At 37.7% G+C, this 23,459-nt stretch overlaps 1 protein-coding gene across 1 annotated transcript in view; it reads right to left on the reverse strand.

The window, feature by feature from the left end:
* Positions 1–7,754: 7,754 nt before the first annotated feature.
* The window catches only part of DCHS2 (dachsous cadherin-related 2), a 252,180-nt gene continuing 236,475 nt past the window's right edge, over positions 7,755–23,459 (reverse strand). The window contains exons 17-20 of the mRNA XM_032862590.1: positions 15,724–15,854; positions 13,624–13,910; positions 12,596–12,728; positions 7,755–10,482 (exon numbers count right to left, since the gene is read on the reverse strand). Of these exons, the coding sequence (XP_032718481.1) occupies positions 7,862–10,482; positions 12,596–12,728; positions 13,624–13,910; positions 15,724–15,854 (3,172 nt within the window). The 3' untranslated portion in view covers positions 7,755–7,861. The remainder of the gene's footprint in view (positions 10,483–12,595; positions 12,729–13,623; positions 13,911–15,723; positions 15,855–23,459) is intronic.

Raw genomic sequence — 23,459 nt, forward strand, 5'->3', positions numbered from 1 at the left:
TTTTGGCTTCCATTATCTTCAAGTATCTTAAAAACAATATTCTGGCTTAAACTACTGCTATTGAAAAGTAAGTCAATTTTACATTCTTTCCCTGTAACATGTTTTTTTTATCTGAAGATCCAAAGGATAGATTCTTTCTTTTTGAAGCTAATAGATTTTTAAAATATATCTTGGTATTGACTGCTGTCTGTTGATTTTTATATGGTATACCTTTTTAATAGGTAGATTCAAATTTTGGATTTTGTCTGGAAAGGTTTATTCAATTACAGTTTTTATGTTTGTTCTGTTTCATTTCTTTAGTTTCCTTCTTTTGGAATTACATTTAGACATGTGTTAAAAGGTTTTTTCCATTCTGCTAAATCTATCAACTCTACAACTCTTATTTTTTCAATTCCATTTGATGTTTTTCATTTTTTCCTTTTCATTTTTTACTTCACTTACTATAGTTTCATTAATGTCTATTGGCTTTTTGTTCTTTTCAGTTTACTCTTCTGAATTTTTTTAATTTTTAATTATTCATTGAGCTGTTTTTCACTTAATGTCCTCCTCTTAGCTAATCTCTTAATCTCTGAACTTTTCTGATCAATTATACAAACTTTAGAGTTTTTAGTTTTTTGGATTTCCTTTAGCTGGTTTTGACATATTAAGTCACAATTTTCTTTGGTCTTTTTTGCCATATTTTCTGATGTGTCTTCACTGTGCATTGGCACATTATTCAGAGAATTAGTCTTTTTGCTTACAATATATATTATATTGCAGTTATTTTCTGCTGCTCATGCTTTACTGAGATGAGACTTCCTATTTTAGGAAGTTACTGTGTAGGGTGGTGGCAGAACAGGATAGCTTTCCTAGATTCATGGCTCTAGAGACCCCCTTCTCTTGTTTTTGCAAAGTATTTATAATTAGGAACTCACTGAATCTTCTACTTTCCCTGGTCTCATTTCCTGTTTTATATCTAGGACTCTCCCTTTATTAATCATATAAACTTAAATTCTACTTTCAGTAGATTTTACTTAGTGTGGGATTTTGTTCTTCTAGAAGTTTTGGTTGTGTATTTCTGGAAATTCTGGGAACTTGGACATACCAGCATAATGTAATTTATACTTTAGTGTTTCCACCTTCACCTGTAGTTAAGGGAGAGCTCTATAGCCCTTTCCCAGTTTTGATAGTTATTCTCAGACCAGACTGCTAGGTTTCTTCTCCAAGAATAGACCTTTCCTTAAGTAGGTAAGCACTTTTGGTGATTCTTTGTTTTTAGACTCAAAGAAAATTAGAAATTCCTACTTTCCCCCCTCTGTTACTGCTAATAGTTGGTGCTTTTACTTATCTGCTCATATTCTAGAATTTGTAAGAATAACTTCACTTTTTGTTAAAGATGATGTCCATTAGTTTTTACTTTTACTGTTCTAGATTCTCTGAATGTTTGGTAAGGTGGTTGGGAAGATTTAAAATTTACAGTAATGTTGGCATGTTGCCTGAATTATAATCTAAACTACTTTACTTGGCTTTTGAGATATTGGATTACCCTTCTTCTCTATTTTTCAATAGTTTTGCCTGAGAATTATCTGTTGGATCTTTTTTCTTTCTTTCTTTCTTTTTAAAAAGATTTATTTATTTATTTTAGGGGAGGAGGGGCAGAGAGAGAGGAAGAGGGAATCCAAGCAGACTCCCCACTGAGAATGTAGCCCCATCAGGGGCTGGATCCCCAGACCTGAGTCCACAACCCAGCCAAAACCAGTCAGATGCCCAACTGTGCCAACCAGGTGCCCCTCTTCTTTCTTTTTTTTGACTTTTTTTTAGAGCTTCAGGAGTCAGTCCTGGGATCTTTTCTCTATTTACACTTACCCTTCAGTGATCTCATCCAATCCCATGACTTTACTATCCATAGTCTGATGACTCCAAAATTTTTTTCTATAGCTCTAAATTCTCTTAAATCTGACTCATATCTGATTTTCTCCAAACCTTGCATTCAATTCATTATCAAGAGCTAGCAATACTACTTTCAATATATATCTTGACTCTGCTCACCTCCATTATAACACCCATGCTGAGCTACAATCATCCCCACCTGAGATTACTGCAATAACCAATTAACTGGGGTTATTATTGCTATTATTGCACTAAACTTCTCCACCCCTACCTTAATTTATCTTTCACAAAGTCGCCACTTAACTCTTTAAAAACATAAATCAGATAATATCACCAGTGATTTCCATTAACACTTGAAACAAAATCTGAAGCCATTTATTACAGTCTACAAGGTCCTGTAGGGTCTACTGTAGACCTACAAGGTCTAGTTTCCTCCATGATTTCATTTCCTACTATTCTTCCTCCCACTAGGTTCTAGGCCATGCTGGCTTATACTTTCCCAAACACTCCCATGTGCTCTGACCTCAGGGCTTCTGTACTTGCCGACATGTGTACCTTCACTGCTTTCCGCTCGGATCTTTATACAGCTCATTCACTTCATTCAACTCAAATAGCATCATGTCAGGGACACCTCTCCAGAACATTTAACCCAAACAGTACTACTGTATTCACCTACCACCTTGTCAGTCTCTTCCTTGGTTTTCCTTAAATCCTTCTTTATTCATATTGTAACACTTAACATTACTTGAAAGCATATTTTTATTGTTATCTCCCTTAGTAAAACGTAAGCACTGTAAATACACTGGCTTTTTCTGTTCTGTTGATTCCCCTATTCCCAGAGCTCAGATCCATACCTTGCCCACAGGAGATACTAAGTAAGTATTTGTTGATTATGCTTATGAAGCATTTCTCAATTATTATTTCTTATACCTTGTTATAGTGCTTTTTTGTTGTTCTAAGTTCAAATTTAGTACTCTACCTTTGCTTTTATATTTAAAAAAATATCTTTCTCACTTTTATTCTGTCCTTTTTTTCTAGTTCTTATGATTTCCTTTTAATTTTTACTCATTAATATGACTGGAATTAATTTCTGTTTATGGTAACAAGTAACTTCATATTTACCTCCTCATTAGAATACATTTATTAAATACCCTGTACTTGTTTAAAATATCATTTTTAGTACATACTAAGTGTATGCACATATAGAATACCCTTCATAAACTCCTCATATTGTTTTTGATTTAAATATTCATAACTTTTGATTTAAACATTCTAGGTGTTTCTACAGAACTACCCTCTCTTTTCATGTTGACAGAACTTGATTCTGCCGACCATGGAGCAGCCATGGTTATTACAGGATCTGAAATTAAAGGAAATAAATGTGTTTGGTCATGTAATGCTTCCATCTCAAAAAATGTGTTTTTGAACATGATCAATAACTTGTTTGTATTATATCTAAAACTCACAAGAACTGTATGAATATTGTAAGGAAGGGAGAAAGAAAGGGAAAATCAGATTAGAGAAAAATTTCTAGTCACTTAATCTTATCTAAAAGATTCTATAATATTTTGACAAGATCTTACAGTTACTTTCTGTCTTTTGATTGGCTAAATCATAGAACTGTATTAGGATTCCCACCTAATGGGTTCAAGGTCTATGTATTACTCTCGAACCTTACAGCACCCCCTATGCCCATTCACATATGTACTCATTCATTCTAAGAAACATCTGTATTTTATAATACAAGTGGAGACCAAGACTTTGCCCTGAGGGTTTACTATCTAACAATGAAATCCATGTATTTAGTTTTCTAACCAAAATAATGCTTTCTCATCCAAGAGATGCACTTGATCATCTGTTATTTATTTGGTATGCTTTCTCCCTCTCTATTACTCACTTCACAGTTTTGGTTTAGCAAATATATTGGGTGAAATGAGGAAAATTATGTAGACCAAAACAGTAGGAAGTGCTAAATTGTCATCAAATAGCCAAGTTCTAAGTTTATAAGTGAAAGGTATAGTCTGATACTCCAGCCAGTTTGGGCTGGATATACAAAGACTGCTATAATTTTGTTTCTAATGGATTTTACATTTCTTTGATCTATGTGGAATCAAAATAATTTATATCACCAGAATTCAAATAAAATTCACGATATGTGAAAACTATTCACCATGTCTGTTTGTTAATCTGTGGTTTAAATGTTATATAAAATGTGATATTTTAATATAAATCACAGCTATCAGGCAAGCACTCATTTTTATAAAGGACAAGCTACCAGAAAAAGAAGACTATGTACTAACATTCTGTATTCTGTCCCAACTGGTTTTTAAAGTATCCATTACTTGGTATATGTGTAAAGTTACCTATTAAAAATTGTGTTACTCTCAGTGCCAAAGTTATGTGGAGTAAGCAGGTAATCATTCTAAACTTTTTGTTCTATAATTCACACACTCACACACACACACACAAACACAGACACCGCCCCCCCCAAACCACAACAAATTTACCTTTTCATGGTAGAATGTATTCTAGGTCATTGATATGTAGGTTTAAGTTCATAACTTGATAAACCTAAATTTTCAGACAATGAAGGGAGATACTTGAAAGGAACAGAAAGGAAGAAGGAGAAAAGAGATCTCCACCCCCCTACCTCCACCAAAAAAGAGATTCCCTGACAAGATGAACCTATGAAGGACAAATGACCCAGCAAAATCTGTACACTTAAAAATAGTTTTTACAAGTCCCATCCTTTTGCCTTCTTGCATTTCTCTACCTGTGCCCTAAACCATTCCTTTTCAGATCGACTCTTCTGTTTCCTCTTCCAGCCTTCCCTCCTTCTCTCCCTCTACCTCTAGAATGGGTGAAACCTACCTTCAGTGACTCATGCTGGATGCCCAGTTTTGGTCATTAGCCAAGCTTCTACAGCTTCACTGATCTTGGTATTCCTCTTGGACAGAATGATTTTCCGTCCTAACTCTCTTCCTAAGTCTCCTCATTCTAACCCTCTGACCAAAGAGATGGCATTATAGATTTGGGAAGTCACTCAAAACGCGTTGTGAAGATAAACCCAGTGCCATTATCTGTAATATCCTGTGAGAATCGACCAACTGTATTCACTCCATGTACCTCTTTGCTCTGAAGTGGATCACCATCTTCGATCCTTTTAATTATGTTGTGTTTTTTTTAGCTGAAGTTATGTGTAAAATGGCAAAATAAGAGGAACAAAACATGTTCGATGGAGTTTCAAGATTAATAGTTCATTTTCATCTTTATAACTTCTGGAAAATACAGCAAGGGGGACTCTGAAGCTGAGGATGAAGGTGCTGAGAAGCACAGCTCCTGTCTCAAGTGGACAGCCATCCCAGACTAGGTATGTATATGTTCAGGCAGCCAGTAGTTTATAGGACATTTTAATATTCCTAAACAACAGTTAAATGACCAAATCCCTAAGGACAGCATTCCCCCCCCCCTTTCTTTGCCCAGGAATCTGTTTTGGAAGCCAATTCAATGATTACTACTAGGACATGGAATTTTGATATCCATTTGGTACTGATTTACACCAGTATTTTTAAGGCTGCCAACAAGAAAGTCCAGAATTTCAGGCAGCCAAAATTCCGCAAGAGACAACTGTCTTTTATTTTATAGCTTATGAATTTGGGGCTTAATATGATTTTCCACTAACAAGTTCTGTACCCCCTCCAGAGTGCTGAAGCCGGTGTGTCGATCAGCAAAGTAACACAGAACATATGAGGCAAGTTAATATTAAACTTGAAGGAGAACTATACAAATTAAATTGTTTACTTAGGAAAAAAGCACTCTAGTTGAAAGGGCCAACATAGGACTGATTGCAAACACAGCCAGTGTGTTCACATTTTCAGTTTTAATCCCACTAGCAGCAATGTTTGGTGGTGGGGTGGCATTGGATACAGTATAATAAAGTCATCAATTAAAAATCCACCAGATATTGGTAAGGAAGAACTCTAAATATGTCATGTCTTCCATTTTTATTAAATGTCTAGAAAAATGCAGAATTGTGTCTGGAATGGGTAATAAATCACAGGCCAATAACTCAGGGAAGAATGAGATGGATGACTCTTTTTTAAACATAAGTAAAAGGAAGAACCTGTTTAATTAAAAACAACAAAATGTTTTTGGTTTCTAGAAATAAATCTGTCGCAAAACAAGACTTCCATATATAATTAGGAAAAAAAAGTACAGGTTTTCTTTTATATGCTCAAAGCAATTTTTTCAAGGAAGTCAAAGAGAGAATAAATACTGGAACACTGAAATGATTAATTTTTGTTTTTTTAAGGAAAACCATGAAATCTTCCCTGTGTGCCATGAAGAAAAGGAGAGACATGCATCCATCCTTTAATGTTGAACTGTTCCATGACTAAAAGACTTTCCCTAGGACTCTAGGCTCGTCCAAAAACCTTCATGTTTCACATAATTCTGATGTGGTTTTACATATGTGTTCCCAATCTAAGAATCAGCAGATATATAATTAATAAAATCAGCATAGGAAGCCTTAGAATTATTTATCTACAAACCTACTATCAAACATGGCATCCTGCCATGTTTTCTAGTTAAGAGAAATTAGGTACACATATGAGGCCTACTGAAGAAAAAATAAAGGAAATATTTCCACAACAGAGGCTCACACTATCAAGAAAACCGTATCAGATGCCTTCCAGACTAGACATTGAATCCTGAACTCTTATCCCAAAGCCTGGCCGTGTTGCCTACCATGGATGACTTCCAGGACCATCAACAGCATCTCTGCTTTCCTGGAAGGGATAAGAATCTCTGATGGATTCTCAGGCTCACCAGGGAGAAGAATAGAGCATTACATATGTAAGCACCACACAACACCACTGTATATCCAAAACAGTAGCTGTACAAAACAATTCTTTTAACCATGCTGCCAAACTGCTCCATCTAATGACAGTGAAATCTAAAGGTGAGTATGGACAAATGGGAGAGAGACTTCTGACATCCATTCTTAATTTTTGTAGTGGAAATATTTATATAAAAATCTTCATTAAAAATATAATGCTAAATTATTCTATGAAATTTATTATTAGATAATAACATAATTTTATCTAGGTAAACTATTAAAAGTGACATTGAATGGATAAATTATTTCACACCTAAAGTCACCATGTCTAGAAGGATATGAAGAATATCTACAAATTAATCTTTAAAATTTAATGTCTTTACCTGTACCATGTTATAAGACAGAGCATTGAAAAAAAATCATCATTCTGTTTGTAAAGAAGGACAAGCAAATACAAATATGTCCTGGGTGGCAGTCAACCATATACTTATTGCTGCTATCAATCCTGGCCCTCTATCAGGAATTATACATTTCTGGTTCACTTAATCAGGAATAATTTTCTTATTTGGCACAGTTATGACAAATTTCATTCTTAATTTCTCATTAGATTTCCAAAAGACACCATATTAAAATTCAAATTATGGCAAAACTACCTAAGTGTGGTGTATGGGGAAAGGAGAGAAATACATCTCTAAACAAACCAGATCTACAGAAAATTGCTTCATTTTAACATTTAAGTTTATCGTTCCCCAATTCCCCTCTCCATTATTTTTGGTCCTACATTCATTCCTTATTCAGTATTTACTAATCTATTTTAGGTATAGCACTGTAATCAGCAGTAATGTGACTGGATACTTATTTTCCATTTATTTTCATAAAAACATTTTGGCAGTCAGTTTAGTTCATGGCGTCCTCAGAAAACCAAATAGGATAGAATATACACTATTTTATATACAAACTTGAGTCCTGAGAGCAAAACATAAAGGTTGAAAGAGAGGGGTAACTTCTCATTAAGGCTGGCAGAAATTTGAGAAACTTAAATGAGATTCTGAAAACCCTGACTTCATTTTAACCAATCTCAAAGAGCTAGCTTAAGAATGTCTTGCTCAACCATTCATGACCAATGGTAAGTGGGTGCTTGACATCACAATCAGGTTATATTTGAACTTCGTCTTTTGCTTTAAGTTCACGGCATGTACCACTCGGATGTGTTCCCAACGATTCCCCACTTGACAACCGTGGGGTAATGACAGGGGTCTGTGTAGTCAGCAGGAAAACAGATGGAGGAAAGCTGGGAGTCATGGCTTCAGGCAGAGAACTGAGATGGTAGGGAAGTGGGGAGTGTGGGTATCTGTGAAGCACTTGCCCTGGGGTTCTGGCTGGCATCCTTGGTGGAACTGCTTTAATCCCGGGCTGAGCTATTGCGGTAATCAAAGGCGGTGGGAAAACCAAAGGCTTCTCTTTAAGAATGCCAGGTGTCTGTAAATGATCATCCTTTAATTTTGCAATATCGTTAAATACCGAGGCAAGAGGTTGGAACTTGGGTTCCCCGCTGAGGAGATAATCCCAGTGGTAGTTTCCTCTCACATTGTGATTAGAGGTTCTCTGGGTGGGAAGAGCCACGCACCTTGCTTCTCGATCATCTGAAATCAAAACGGACTCTCTCCTGACATCAGCCTGGATACTCTCTTTTATCTCTGTCTTCTTTAGTGTCTGGGGTAACATGTTATTTGGAACATAGGTTGTGCTACAGCCTTCCCGATCTTCTTTGTCAAATGCATGGCTGCTTTCTGCTGGTTCAGCAGTGACCACCACATCAGTTTCTCCAGACAAGCAGGAGAACTGGTCCGAGTCCCTTGGGATTCCAGAGTCCGGGACCCTGGACTCGCGGTCACTGAGAGCTGAGCCAGCATCCTTTCTGTAAGGATGCTCATTTATCCTCTGGATTTCCTTATCTTCTGCAGTCTCTCCTTCCACAGAGCAGTGGCCACTGGAGTTTGAGTGCCTGTACAGATTCACGATGTCCTTTTCCATGATACTTATTAAGCTCAGCCATTCAGGCAGGGTGTCTGCCGGCACCACCTCGTTACTACCCTCCTTAGTTTTCTGGAAGGGCTTAAGCATGCTGCCCTCTGTGGTCAGTCCCAAGCTGATATCTAAGGAGGACGATGTTTTCTTTTCTTCGTAATTGTTTGCTGCATCTTTTTGTTTATGTCTTAAAATCAATACAATTAGAATGAAGACGAGTATCAGAAACACTAAAAAGGAGACTGTGAGGCTGACTGAAAAGCCATAGCCTGATACTCCTGAGAGTTGTCCTTCTGAGAAAGAAGACATGTTCACGAAAACCATACAGACTGCAAACCTGGAGTCCGCTTTGGGGCTACGAGCAACGATTCTCATTTCAATGGCGTCTCGTTCACGGAACTGACTTCTTATTAGGGGAGGTGCTCCAGTCAAATAGATATTTCCATTCGTTTTATTCACTAAAAAGAAAGGAGATGGCGTCTCCAGCAAGTACAGCACGACTCCATCGACACCCGCGTCTTCATCAGATGCTTCCACTCTGCCAATCAGCTGTCTCACTTTATTCTTCTCTGGAAGGTTGAAAAAATACTTATCTTGAGTAAACACAGGTTCAAACTCATCTATCCCTTCAATATCCAGCCAAACCGTTAACGTGGCTGTTGAGTCACCTTTGTCTTTTGCCTGAACTGTGAGGCAGTATTTATTGTCATTTTCATAGTCGAGGACTTGCTGAGTGTGAATATCCCCTGTCAAAGGGTCAATGAGGAAGGGATCATGGTCACGAGGCCTCCCATGAGTGACCGAACAGAGCGATAACACAGAATAGGTCAGTTCTCCATACGGACCTGCATCAAAATCCAAAGCATTTACGGAACATACGGTGGAGAGAACAGGCACATTTTCAGGGACAACACAATTTGAGCTTGAGAACATAAACTGAGGTGCATGGTCATTATCATCCTGGACATTGATAAACACAAGCGCAAAAGAAGAATGCTTCTTTTCTTCATCTGAAGCTTCAACAGTTACAGTGAATTTTGTTGTTTCTTCATAATCCAGAGGTTTAATCAAATAAAGAACTCCAGTTTTTTCTTCCAAGTGAAAATGCCCCTTCTCATTTCCAGAGATGATGTGGTAGGTGATTTCTGCATGCAAACCCACATCGTGGTCATTCGCAGAGACCACAGTGATGTGACTCCCCAGAGGGGTACTTTCCCTGACATGGGTGTGATATTTCAGACTGTTGAATTTGGGAGGATTATCATTGACATCAAGTACTTCTATTGCCACAGTGGCTGTGGAGCTCAATGGAGGGAAGCCATGGTCAGATGCGAGAATGACAAGCTTATGATTGGCAGCTGCTTCTCTATCCAGACTCTGAAGCAATACCAGGTAACCAACTTGCTTATAAGGATATTCCGAATGAATGAAACTAGTTTCCACATGGAAATTGTTCTGTGAGTTACCACTGATGATGGAATAATCAACATGTGTGTTTTCACGGGTCCAGTCATGGTCAATGGTTGAAAATGTGACAAGTGTGCCTCCAATTTGAGCATCTTCCCTCAAGCTGAGATTATAATATTCTATAGCAAACTCAGGAGCATAATTGTTCATATCTTGTATTTTTACCTCTACTAAGGTAAGAGCCCTCAGGTCAGGAATTCCACCATCACTGGCCTCCACAAGAAACTGAATTGTTGATTTTTTGTCCAGAAGTAATATGGGATTGATAGTAAATATTGTGCCTGAAAAACAAGACATAGCATTTTAATGCCATGAGATTATATTTTCCGGACCCAGGTTGTCAGCAAACATTTATCAAATATTTACTAATGTGTTTAGTTATTTGCCAGATGTGTTATTTAAGTTACAATCAAGAGTAAATCCAAATAGGAATTTTAAATTTTTATAGTTATGCTTTTGTAACACTTCAGATCCAGAAATAATACTCCTGACATTCAATCTATTAAATATATGTGTCACTTGAAGATGACTTTGCTGAAAATTGTCTCTTAACTTTATTTTTGTATAATAAGCTGCCCCATTAGCATTTTTTAAAGAAAACATATTCTTATTTGAAAAATCTATATGCTATTCTACTATCATAGACACATGTATAGAGACATTCTAACATAAAGATACTGATTCTGGAAATACTGGTTGACATTCACTCTAGTCAAATGAAGGTAATATACATGATAATACTGAGTTACAACTATTGCTTAATTATGGAGGTGTCGTTCCTAAAGCTCTTCGTTAATTCAGCAAGTGGATTTCCCTTAAATGAAAAACATTTAATACATTTTATTATTTTTAAATATAGAAATATGTAATCAGAGTCTCACCATGAACTAAATTGATCTGATAACATTTAATGTTTTTTTAAGGATGTATTTATTTTTAGAGAGAGAGGGAGAAGGGAGGGGGAGGGGCAGAAGGGGAGAAAATCTCAAGCAGACTCCACACGGAGCACGGAGCATTATGTGGGCTCGATCTCATGACTATAAGATCGTGACTTGAGCTGAAATCAAGAGTTGTACTCTTAACTGACTGTTACCCCCCAGGTGACCCCATTTAATGTTTTAAAAACATTTGAATCAATATCTCATTGCAAAGCTTGTTAATAATGCATGTTAATAATGCATGTTGCTAGGTTAATTTAAGTGCTCAGAGTGACCACCTCACACACTCTGATGGGCTGTGGCTAGGAGAACAGTTGATGTCATACATCTCCCACCCCGACCCTCCAAAAAAGAAAGGGAGGACAAAAAAAGAGCCAAATGTCTGAAATGTTTCTCTCTCTATATTAGCATTCACACACAGGCTGTGTGGCGACATGACCTATTTCTCCCTTTTGGAACACTCCATGGACCTCCTACCAGTATTCTGTGATTAAATTCTTCTTTGGGGAAATCCTGAGGTAATTTTTTAAAATTAAGATATAATTAACATATAATATTGTGTTAGTTTCAGGTATTCAGCCTAGTGATTTGCTATCTGTATATATTGCAAAGTGATCCCCACAGTGGGTCTACTTACCATCCGTCGTCCTAAGGTTCATTTTTAAATCAGCTCTCACTTATGAAATAATGCAATGGTATGCAGAGATGGGGAACACATGGTGTAACAGGTCCCAGGCCCTATTCTTTTCTAGAGTGTGCTCTGCTAGTGACAATGTTTTGCTAATCATAATATCATATCAAATTTAACTTTTACTATCTATCCATTGGTATGCTTTCTCTATGCAGTTCTTAAGTGTTCTAATCTGAAATCACTTGTCTAAGTGCATTTCATCACCACAATGACTTGCTTTCTGATAAAAATATAAAGACACTTGGAAGCCATCAAATAAACTGGAATGCCACAATAATTGTTCTCAGTAGAGATGCTTGAATAGTTTTCTGTTCAATTTTTCTGTCCTTATTGACTGTATTATGCTATTACTGAACTTAATGTACTTGGCTTGGAAAAAAAACTTCCACGCTCTTGTAACATGAAGTCCTCAGTACTAAATGAATCCCTTTGCCTTCATTTTGATGCTTTTTGAGGCCCAGGATAATTACCTAAACTGTCCTTGGTTGGACTGATAAGCTGGGTGTTTACTACATCGGGGTCTCTGAAGTTCTGTGCACTTGCAAGCATGTAATTTTGCTTTCCAGCCATTGAGATGTTGGAGAAGAGAAATAACACCAGGATTTGCTACCACAGCATTCAATGTGAAGAGAAATAAGAAGGGTGGCATCTATAAATCCAGGGGGGTGAGGTGGAAACATTTCAGGAGCATTTGGAAAAGATTATTTCAGGCTTCTACCTTGTATCTCAAACCTACGAACACTAAAGCCACAATAAATAACTCACCATTCATTGGATCAATTGAAAATTCCTTAGAAGAGGAAAGGATTCTGTAAGAAATGTTCTCATTGCTTTCTAGGTCAGTGGCTGCCACGGTCAGCACTGAGTACCCCAGAGGCACTGATTCAGGAACAGTAACCTGAAGGGAAAAGAGAGAAAGGAGCCTTGTGCTTACAGGCTGGAGATATTTTCATGAACAGGGCCAGAAAATAAAACCATTGCATTCATTTTACTTACGGAAAACACACATAGTAATTTATAGAGTTGATATATTAAAACATTATTTTGTAGTCCCAGATTCAGAAAAACAAAGTTAAAATTTTTTCATTTAGTTTTGGTTTTTATTATGGAAAAGAAATCCATCTAAATTAGTTCTGCCTGGTAGAGGATAGTTAATAAGACCACTACTGCAGTATTACATACAGAGGATCATTACCTAGTTTAGTTTCCCTTCTGTGTTTATGCTGAACCCGTGCATTTGCTACATTCAGAAGTCTTGAAGCCCATTTCCAAGTCCTTAGTTGAAGGCTATTATTGTCCTGACTTTCATAAACATACACTAAGTTCTAAAAAAATAAAATCTCCACTTTTCAATTTTGTTCATGATTTGTTTCTGCAAAATTTTTATCAGTATATTCCAAAAATACGCCAAGGAAAAAAAGAGTCTTCCCAAATTAAGTGCTGATAATCCCGACCACCATATTGTCTGATACCTTTGCAAATATTAGGCCAGTTATGATTGCTATGGACAGCTGGACTCCAATCTCTACAAACTAAAAAAGAAAAAAAAAGATGCTATACATCTGTAAGAAACTGAAATGAATGAGCTCTTTCATTCCATATGTATCTACCACAGCTCCACAATATTGAATATACAACCCTCAGAGTCAACTAAGGCACTAAAACCTGTGGTTACTGACTGTCTAAATCAGTCTGTAAACACTGGTTGACAACACAGTCTGTCAACACTGTTACAGTATTCCCTATTCTTTTCTACTTTGGCTACACCTTCAGCATCTCCTGAGGCCCTTTACCTGGTAAGAATCTTGAGAAAATACAGGTGGGTTATCATTGACATCCGCCACATGGACAGTGAGTGTTCCCTCTGTTTCATGCACAGTATCCGAAATTTGGATGAACAGCTCATATTCAGTAACTTCTTCGAAATCCAGCGTTTTCACTAGCACCACTGCTCCAGTATTCCGATCAATAGCAAACTTGGTTCCAGGATTACTCTCTTTGGCAAAATTGAAGATGAAAGCTGGATTCAAGTCCACATCATGAACTGATATCTGAGTCACAACGGCACCAGGCAAAGAATCTGCAATAGTCATGACCAATGTCAGCCTCCATTAAAATCTGTCCTTTGAAACACTTTTCTTTAATAGTTCCATCCAAACATTTTAACTTCAAGTCCAACATGATTTGCTGTTTCTTGGCATGATTTCTAATACAAAGCTCATTACGAGCTGAACAAAAACTCTGAAGAATTTATGAGCCCAATAAAGTGAAAATTTACCACTGGGTAGGGAATTGAGGAGGTAGGGTATATTCGATTTTTATATTGCATTTTTTATCATATGCATGCAACACCATTCCAGGACCAAAAAACATTCTGAGCCACTTATTTCTCTTGTGTAGTTTCTGTATTAAAATCATATATTCATGGAGGATATGGGTGGGAAGAAGGTTATTACTCAAAACATTAATACAAAGCATACAATTTTGAAACAAGCAAAATTTAAATGACAATATGTGTATAATAAGTTAGAAATACTTGGTTCCTTATACTTATTTTGTAAAATTACTGCATTTGGGGTGGCACAGACTATGGAAATTTATCAAAACTATCCAGACTATGGAAAGACAAAGTATACATCATGCTAGTGATAAAAGTAAATCTCTAATATTATTTACCACCTCAAAATCACAAAACAGATGGCATGCTAAATGCCTAACCTACTACATGTGTTCTTTAGTCTGAACTTCATAAAAGGAACCTCGTTTTTAAGCTTACAAGTATGGGTACAGGTAGAGAGAAGATGTCAAGATACTCAGAACAGTTTCCCTATATATGAGACTCATGTAATTTTCATATTTCAGGCTTGAACATTCTGGATGCATCAACCACTCCTTTATCCTATTCAGTATATGTTTTGATCTTTGCCCTTTGTTCTTGTGATGTGTTTATATTGAGAACATTGTTGCATTTTGATGCTAAGACACCATGGTTAAGAACAGTACCTTCAATAAAAGCAAATGGAAGTATATCAAATGAGTGAGAGCCAGAACTGGAGAATTTTTTCTTTGTAGAATATTTTAGAGTATTTGTAGGTATCCCTATACATCTACAAATATATGCCTCTGTGAGTGGCAATTTGTTTGGAAACTGAACACCCTAAAATCTTAGAAACATCTTAGGAATAAGCTGGGTACTGAGAGTGAAAGGAAAGAGGCAAGAGAGGGGCCAGCACTTTTTGCAAATTTCAATGATAGAGTTGGGTTGGATTTATCAGCACAGCCACTGACTGTGGACAAACTTTGGGATTGCAGACGATGGAGTCACAGAGCCCAGGGACCCAATTGGGACTCATTAGCAAACTGTGTAAAATTTTGAATTTTCTACCTCTACCGTTAATGTGATTAAAATTTTTCTGTAAATGCTGAAGTTGAGTTTCCACTAGAGGAAAGCGATAACTTTGCAATGAGCATCCCTTCACTCATTACTTGCCAGTCGTATACCGCAAAGACCGACAGAATTATCAGTCTAAGGACGTTGCTTCTTCTCAGACGAGCTTTAGAATGATCACCATAGTCAACAAAGTATGCTTCTTGATGGAGTACATTTTGTTTTTGAGAACTATCGGCATACACAAAAGCAGCTGTGTGGAATGACAGGTTGAGTCTGGGGAACCGGCCTCCTAAGGCTTAAAGGCAAGTCCCAGCCTCAACATTTAATGTCTTTAACATCTGATATTTAACTTCTGGCCATCCATTTTCTATTCTGTAAGACGAAGACAGAAGCTGTCCATGTTACATGGTTTGTAAGGATTAGTACTCATATTGAACAGAACGCCTGTCTGGTAGACGATATTATACAAGATAACACCATGATTCCAAATTGGCATACTTACTCTCTGCAATTTCCACTGCTTCAGAGGAGAGAAAAGCCGGGGCATTGTCATTTATATCAGTCACCTGTATCTTGATCACACTTGTACCAGAAAGCCTGGGCACCCCTTTATCTGTGGCTTGCACAATCAAGCTGGTTTGGAAAAGAAACAAGAAATGTAATCCATTATCCAGAGAATTCGAAAAACAACATACGTATCAAATATCCCATTGAAAACTAAAAAATGAGCTGATTAGCTACTTTTATTTCTTCCCCTAGCTTCTACTAAATGGTATCATTTAAAAACTTATCTCATCAGAATGGTAACCTGGGCATGCCTAGGTGGCTCAGTTGGTTGATTAAGCAGCTGCCTTCGGCTCAGTTCATGATCCCAGGGTCCTAGGATCAAGCCCCGTGTCTGGCTCCCTACTCAGCAGGGAGTCTGCTTCTCCTGCTGTTTCCCTGGCCCCCCACCCTGCCCACCAGCTTGTGCTCTTTCTCTCACTCACTCACTCTCGCTTTCAAATAAATAAATAAAATCTTTTTTAAAAAAGTATGGTAACCATGAGAGACTATGGACCCTGAAAAACCATCTGAGGGTTTTGAAGGGGTGAGGGATGGGAGGTTGGGGGAGCCAGGTGGTGGGTATTAAGGAGGGCACATATTGCATGGAGCACTGGGTTTGGTGCAAAAACAATGAATTCTGTTACGCTGAAAAGAAATTTAAAAAATTGAGATATTAAAAAAAAAAAAGTATGGTAGCCTGAAATTTATTTATTTTTGATGGGTTTAGAGCATCAAATCCAGCAAGACACCAAGGGGTCATGTGGCATTTAAAACAAATGAGTGATTATTTCTGGAGACAGACTGTAGAATTTAGTCCTTTCCCACCAAGGACAACCTAAAAAGTACAAACACCAATACCCATTCTTTGGATAAGTAGATGGCCTCCACCCTACCATGCATGGCCTGGATATTACTATGTATTTCCATTTTACTGTACAACAAAAGATAAAGCCATGAAGAGATTGCTTTGCATTGATATTCTTTTTAGATCCAAACTCAAAATCAATAGAAACTGTAGAATTAAGAGAGGATATTGCATGATTAATACAGATACAAAATGAATGATTGGCTAGAACTATAGAGTAGGGGAAAAGGCCACGATCTGAAAGAATTTACATGCAGTGATTTTATCTCTCTTGGATGATGGTACAACTATCTCTAGCAACTAAATTCAAAACCTTCTTAGTGTCTTCAACTCCTCCATTTCTGTCACCAACCTTCCAAAACCCAAGTCATTGTGAGTCTTACAGATTTCTCCTCTTAATTACACTTGGACCAGTGTTCCTAGCCATTTCAGTCCTGCCTTCAGAGCCTCAGAGAGGCTGATCAACTGTCCTGCTTTGCCCGGTTCTGAAGGGTTTCCCGGGACATGGGACTTTCTAAGGTTTTTTGTTTTTGTTTTTAAACCAGGACAGTCCTGGGCAAACCAAGATAAGTTAGTCTCTGTAACCTCATCCTCTCATCATCTTGACCTGGAATGTTCCATCTTCATTATATCCTTTCCCATCTGGAATATTTGTTCACCAATCTCCCTACTGCAAGTCTCATCTGTACCTATTGATCCCCCCACCCACCCTACCCCACCATCACAACTCAACTGCTCCATCCAACATCCTGAATTGAAAACCAGACTTCCCTATTGAAAACTTATCCTTGGCTCTTCATGTCCATAAGAGGCAGTCCAGGCCTTGAGCTACATGACCTCCAATGACTTGGCTTCTGCCTGGAATCCTTGTCCCTATACTACCCTCTTGATCTTCCAAAACTCACATCTCTGGAAGCTCTCCCTGACTTCCAGTCTGTTCTGATGCCACTTTCTCAATCCCACAGAACACTGTATGTTCTTCTGGCACAGCAGTCATCACCCTTTGTTCTTACGGACTATCTGCCTCTCCTATAAGTCTCTTGAGGGCAGATGAGTTATCTTACTTGATTTAAAAAAAAATATATATGCTGAGGGATGGTTTCTCAAGATTGTCTGAAATTATGATTTATTATATGGCAGAACCAGGATTTAAGTCCAGGTCTTAGTTAACTGGAAAACCTGTGCTCTACAGTCTGAGTTCCAGTATGTATTTTCAACATGCCTCTCTTACATGCATCTATCATGCCCTAATGTATAACCATTAGCTTTCCACTCCCCTCTAAATACTACAATGACATGAGTTGTCCATCAGAAGACAATCTTTACCTCATAAGTGGTTTTAGTCTTAGCCCATGGTTGATACTACCCTTTAAGAAACTGAGTCTTGGAATTTGACACATTTCTACTTTCTTTTTCCTTAGCTTACCTGAGGAGTGGTCAATCTTTCCAATTTTACATTTTAAATTGATATAAAATAAGCATCAACTCTTTCTTGGCTTAAATCTCACTTAATAGCAAATAATCCCTGTTTATATACTGTTCGTGGAGCACACAGGCTGCCTTCTATGCTATCAGAGCTGGGACATCAGTAAAACCACTACTTGAATTTCACACTTCTGAGTTTAGGATTCATTCCCTATGGAAAGTTTGTTTTGTTAGCATGAACATAAGTCAGGTACATATGGAAATATTTTACTAAAAATAAACAAATCATAACATTCTCTGCCTCTGCAGCCTGCCCCTCCCCAGTGTCATACTAAAAGCTCGGCCAGGTCATCAAAGTTATGGGTCTGTCAATTCTACTATAGCTGCAATCACCCTGATTTTTGCAGTGGTACAGTGTCAGGGGTTCTAAGTCAACTTAAAATGATGAGCTTAAGGCAGCTGAAATATATATGCCTAACTCAACTATATTCATATATGAATATATGAATATAGAATTACATGTTCTCTATATATATGAATATATATATGCTAATTCAACTTGAAAAATTGAGAATCTTTAATACAGAGGAAAATGTACAATTCAGTTTCAAAATAAAAAGACAAGTAAACAGTTCCTCAATAGCTTGAGGAAGAGATGAAAAATTAGGAAGGCAGAGCCACCAAGATTCTACACTTAACTTCTGTGAGACCTCAAGTTTTCTATGATGGCTCCTTGGCAGTCTTTGTAAAACTATTGGTTGTAACCAGTCCAACTGGCTCCAGGTTTCAGAACAGCTGCCCTGATTAGTACATCAGCGGAGATTATAAATGAAATTGACCAGATTTAGAACTGGCCCATTCTAATTCAGAGCATATTTCTCCTAATTCGACCAACCACAGGAAACTTCGTTAATCACCTTAAACTTTTATCACCTTAAACTTTAGTCAGTATCCTTTCTAATTGCCTTAATAAATACCAAAGGTAGAGGGGATTTTTCTTTTTTTTTTTTAAAGATTTTATTTATTTAACAGAGAGAGATCACAAGTAGAGAGAGAGAGGAGGAAGCAGGCTCCCTGCCTAGCAGAGAGCCCAATGTGGGACTCGATCCCAGGACCCCGAGATCATGACCTGAGCCGAAGGCAGAGGCTTAACCCACTGAGCCACCCAGGCAGCCCGGAAGGGGATTTTTCAAAACTTCCTTTCAACAATATCCGAAATGTCTACCCAGAATTACATGTTCTTTCTGAATTTCTAAGACAAACAAAAATATCATCTAACATTAGAAACACCTATGAAGAGCTATGATTTCTGGTTAAAACTACACAGGTTTTATCTCTTCTTCCTCCTGAGATTCTACAATAATGAGAGCAGAAGAATTTAAAATAAGGTATATGTACATAAGGCTAACAGAAAATGGGAGAAGATTTTGGTGGGTAGAGGTGGTGAGAAGTTTCAACAAATTTCTGGAAAATGCAAGCAGATTTGGGAGTGGTTACAGATCAGTGGGTAACAGGAAACCACAGACTGAAATACATTTGGATAAGAATGAGTGGGGAACAGATTTGCCCCCACGTAACCAAAGACAGACATAAGACATGACAAGGGGTGGGGTGAGATATTGAACTAAAAATAGCTTGACAATTATTTTAAACTCAAAAGACAGAACAATCAATTCCCCTTACCCATTGCTCTTCACTCCCAGGCAAAAGACTGTCTGATTTTAATCCTCAGAGTAATTAATATTGAGGGTCTGCCCCTGGAGAAATGAAAGCCCCTCCCAAAGGAAAAAAAAAAGAACTCTCTATACTGCCATTTGTCTGTCGTTCTGCAGAGTAGTCAACTTCCTCTCTGGTCAACAGCTCTGCCAGCCCATCAGAGACTCTGATGACTTTGCTATTGCCTCACTCAGAACTGAGGATCGTTAGTTACTTACAGAAAGCCTCCAACATGAAAAAGAAGTGCAGAACCAACAAGTAAAAAGATATATCCGAGAGAAACAGAGATCTTAAAACAACAAAAGAAAATATAAAAACACTTCTAATTAATGTCCTCAGAGAGCTATCAGAAGGCAATGCAGGCACGAAACAAAAACGAGATGCTATGGAAAAGCAGAAAGATCAAGAAAGAGCTTGTGGAAATACAAGATCTCCTCAGCTCCTTAAAATAAGGAACACTTCTAGTGGATTCTAATCCAAACACACTTTGAAACCTTTTTCTTTTATGTAGTCCAACCTCTCCCTGTGGTTTCCATGACCATCTCTTCCAGGTTCTATTCCTTTTATTCCCTCAACATATTCCATTGGCTTCTACTTGTCCGGTTGATCCTCAAGTAGTGATAATCCCCCCAGTTCTCACCTTGTGGACTTTCCCTAGGTTATTTCATTTTACATATATTCCCTGGATGAATCTGAAATCTAAATCTTGGATGAATACCTCTTTCCTGGGCTCCAGATCAGTATTTTAATTGCCTAAGGAATGTCTGAACTTCTGTTCTTGCACTAGCCCTTGAAGCTCAAAATGCCCAGAAAAAAAATCTCAATCCCAATCCCCATTCCAATAGCAATTTCAATTCCTGCCTTTCCTATGAAGAAATTTTCTATATCTTTCCTTGTTGGATAAATCTGACTATTGACCATGTTCCTATGGACTCCATACCCGAATCAATTAGTAACTATGTTCCCTCCTTCCGTCCCCCACTGCTTCATCTTCATTAGCAGACCTCTCACAGCCTTCATCTAGTTTAACTAATCTGTCTGACGCTGGTCCTCTGTTTAGCAATGCATCTGTTACCAGATGTCTTTTAAAAATAAAGATCTTAACATGCACTCAATTGCTTCGACTTTTATATGGCTTACCAAATCAAGTGCAATTTCCATTCTATGGCATATAAAGTCCCTCAAAACTTGCCTGCAACCTACCAGCCTCTTTTTTTTGTTGTTGTTGTTGGTTTGTTTTGTTTTGCAGATCATCATGAGTTTGCTTCCAGTTTTACTAAGGTATGACTGACATACACCACTGTGTAAGTTTAAGGTATATAACAATGATTGGACTTACATATATTGTGAAATTATCATCACAATAAGTTGACATCTATCATTTCATACAGATACAAAGAGAGAAATGATTTTTTCTTGTGATGAAAGCTCTTAAAACTACTCTTTTTTTTTTTTAAGATTTTATGTATTTATTTGAAATAGAGTGAGAGACCGTATGAGCAGGGGAACAGAGGGAGAGGAAGAAGCAGACTCCCTGGTGAGCAGGAAGCCTGATATGGGGCTCAATCCCAGGATTCTGGGGTCGTGACCCAACCCGAAGGCAGATGCCTAACACACTGAGCCACCCAGGTGCCCCTTAAAACTACTCTCTTACCAAATCTCAACTATACCACACTGCAGTTTTAATGATGTCTTCGTGTTGTAGATTACATCTCCAGCATTTATTTGTCTTATAACTGAAACTTTGTATCTTTGGCCATGTTCCTCCTATTCCTCCACAACCCCAGCCTCTTTTTCATTACCCCACACTCAGGTGCTTCTCAGGTGCACTGTACCACTTGTTACTTCCAAACGCACCTTATAAATACTTTTGAGTATCCAGGACTTTCCTGCTTTGAGCCCAAAAGTTTTTATTCTTTTCATGGAGAGTCAACAGAACGGGGCTGCAATGCCAGCTCTGCTATTGATGAGTCATGTATTTTGGAAAAGATAATGAACATCTCAGCCAACTTTCTACCTTGTATACAGAACTGTTTCTCAGTATTTCTCTCATGGTCATAATGAGCTATCAGTAGAGAGTGAGTTTAGCATTGCTCCTGGCAACAAATGCTCTTTGAACTTGAATATTAATGTTACAGAAATTGAATATTTAAAGCTTTAACTTAACTCTTACTTGCCTAAAGTTTTTCTTCCCTGTTTCATGTTTCATAAAGACACATATAGGCCCTTGGCAGATACATTTACAGTATACAACAGGAAGCCCTACTAGGACCACTCACATGGGCAAGAGTCCCATCACTTCTCCCATTTACTAGCTGTGTGTTCTTGGCAAACAGCTTTAGCCTCTGAACTTTAATTTCCTCTTTCTGTAAATCTTAATCTGTTATGAGAATTCAACATATAAAGCAGCTCTATAAATGGCAACTATTGTGATTATTAATATGCAGCCTGCCATGGGCTATAATGGCTCTTGATTTTTGAGTTCCCTAAACACAACAACACTTGCATGAGTCTCTACATCCCTGGCCTCACACTGAGTAAACAGTTCTTAAAATTCAGAAATGTCAGTCAGATAGAACTTAAGGCCTATTTTAAAGTTGGGTATCACCTCCCCACTGAGTTTTCTTACATGTGGCTTTAAAATGTGGTCTAAAGATTATCGAATTTTTATTTCTAGTGTATTGACTATAATCAGAACTTAAAATATCTTTACCCCCCTCATTTTATATTGTAAAATAGAGGGTTAGAATTGGGAATATTTTCTTCAATTGGACAAAATAGCAATCCTTCAAAAGTAAAGTTAAAAGCAGAATGATACCATTTCCCAAGCATCCCCAATGATGAAGGGGACTAGGAGACAATCATCCTGTATTTCCCACTGCTTGAAATATTAGGAAAAACACTAAAGAGAAGAGAAGCCACAAGGGAGTGGAGGAAGGGGAGAATGTGAATAGGCAGGACATTTAAAATATTTCCTTGTCTTGGTGCTGGTGGAGACTGTGTGTGTGTGTGTGTGTGTGTGTGTGTGTGTGTGTGTGTTTGTCTCTGTATCTCTCTGTGGCAGTGTGTGTAGAGTTAAAATTCTCTCAACTCCTGCTTCTCTCCCTCACGGGGAATTGGAGAGAGGCACTTTTAAATATGGGGACCAATTCAGATGTTGGGAACACTGAAACAGTGACGCAAATAGGAAAAAGCTTAAAAGAGTCCGGTTTAATTGTTAATTAGGCTCCAGTGAGTAAGAAGAACATTAGGACAGAAAGCCATTACAATCCGGAAGTGCTTAGTTCCTGGAAGGCAGCAGACCTCTGATAATCTCTGAATTTGTAACCACTCAGGTGGGACTAGGTTGAGACTGACGTGCAGTTATCTATGAGAGAGAAAAAGGGCTTTCTGCTTAAGGTGGCTGAAGAAACAATGTAGCTGCAATATAAGGCAGCCGGTTTTAATATATTCATACAATAAGCATCATAACCATTGATTACATTAAAATATTACCCAAAAAAATCCTACTCATTAATACAGGGTAAGGTCTTAAACTTTTAAAATGCTTTTGAAGTCATATTTTGAAATATATTAAACAAAAAGAATGAAACAGAACACTTTGTAGAGCTGGGAAGGTTTTCAGAGGTTAATTAATCCAGTCCGCCCTGTCACAGATCCCACTGCAATTGACTCTCGCCACTCAG

This window comes from Lontra canadensis, unplaced genomic scaffold, assembly GCF_010015895.1.
Source record: "Lontra canadensis isolate GAN:19392208 unplaced genomic scaffold, GSC_riverotter_1.0 scaffold1, whole genome shotgun sequence".
Lineage (NCBI taxonomy): Eukaryota > Metazoa > Chordata > Mammalia > Carnivora > Mustelidae > Lontra > Lontra canadensis.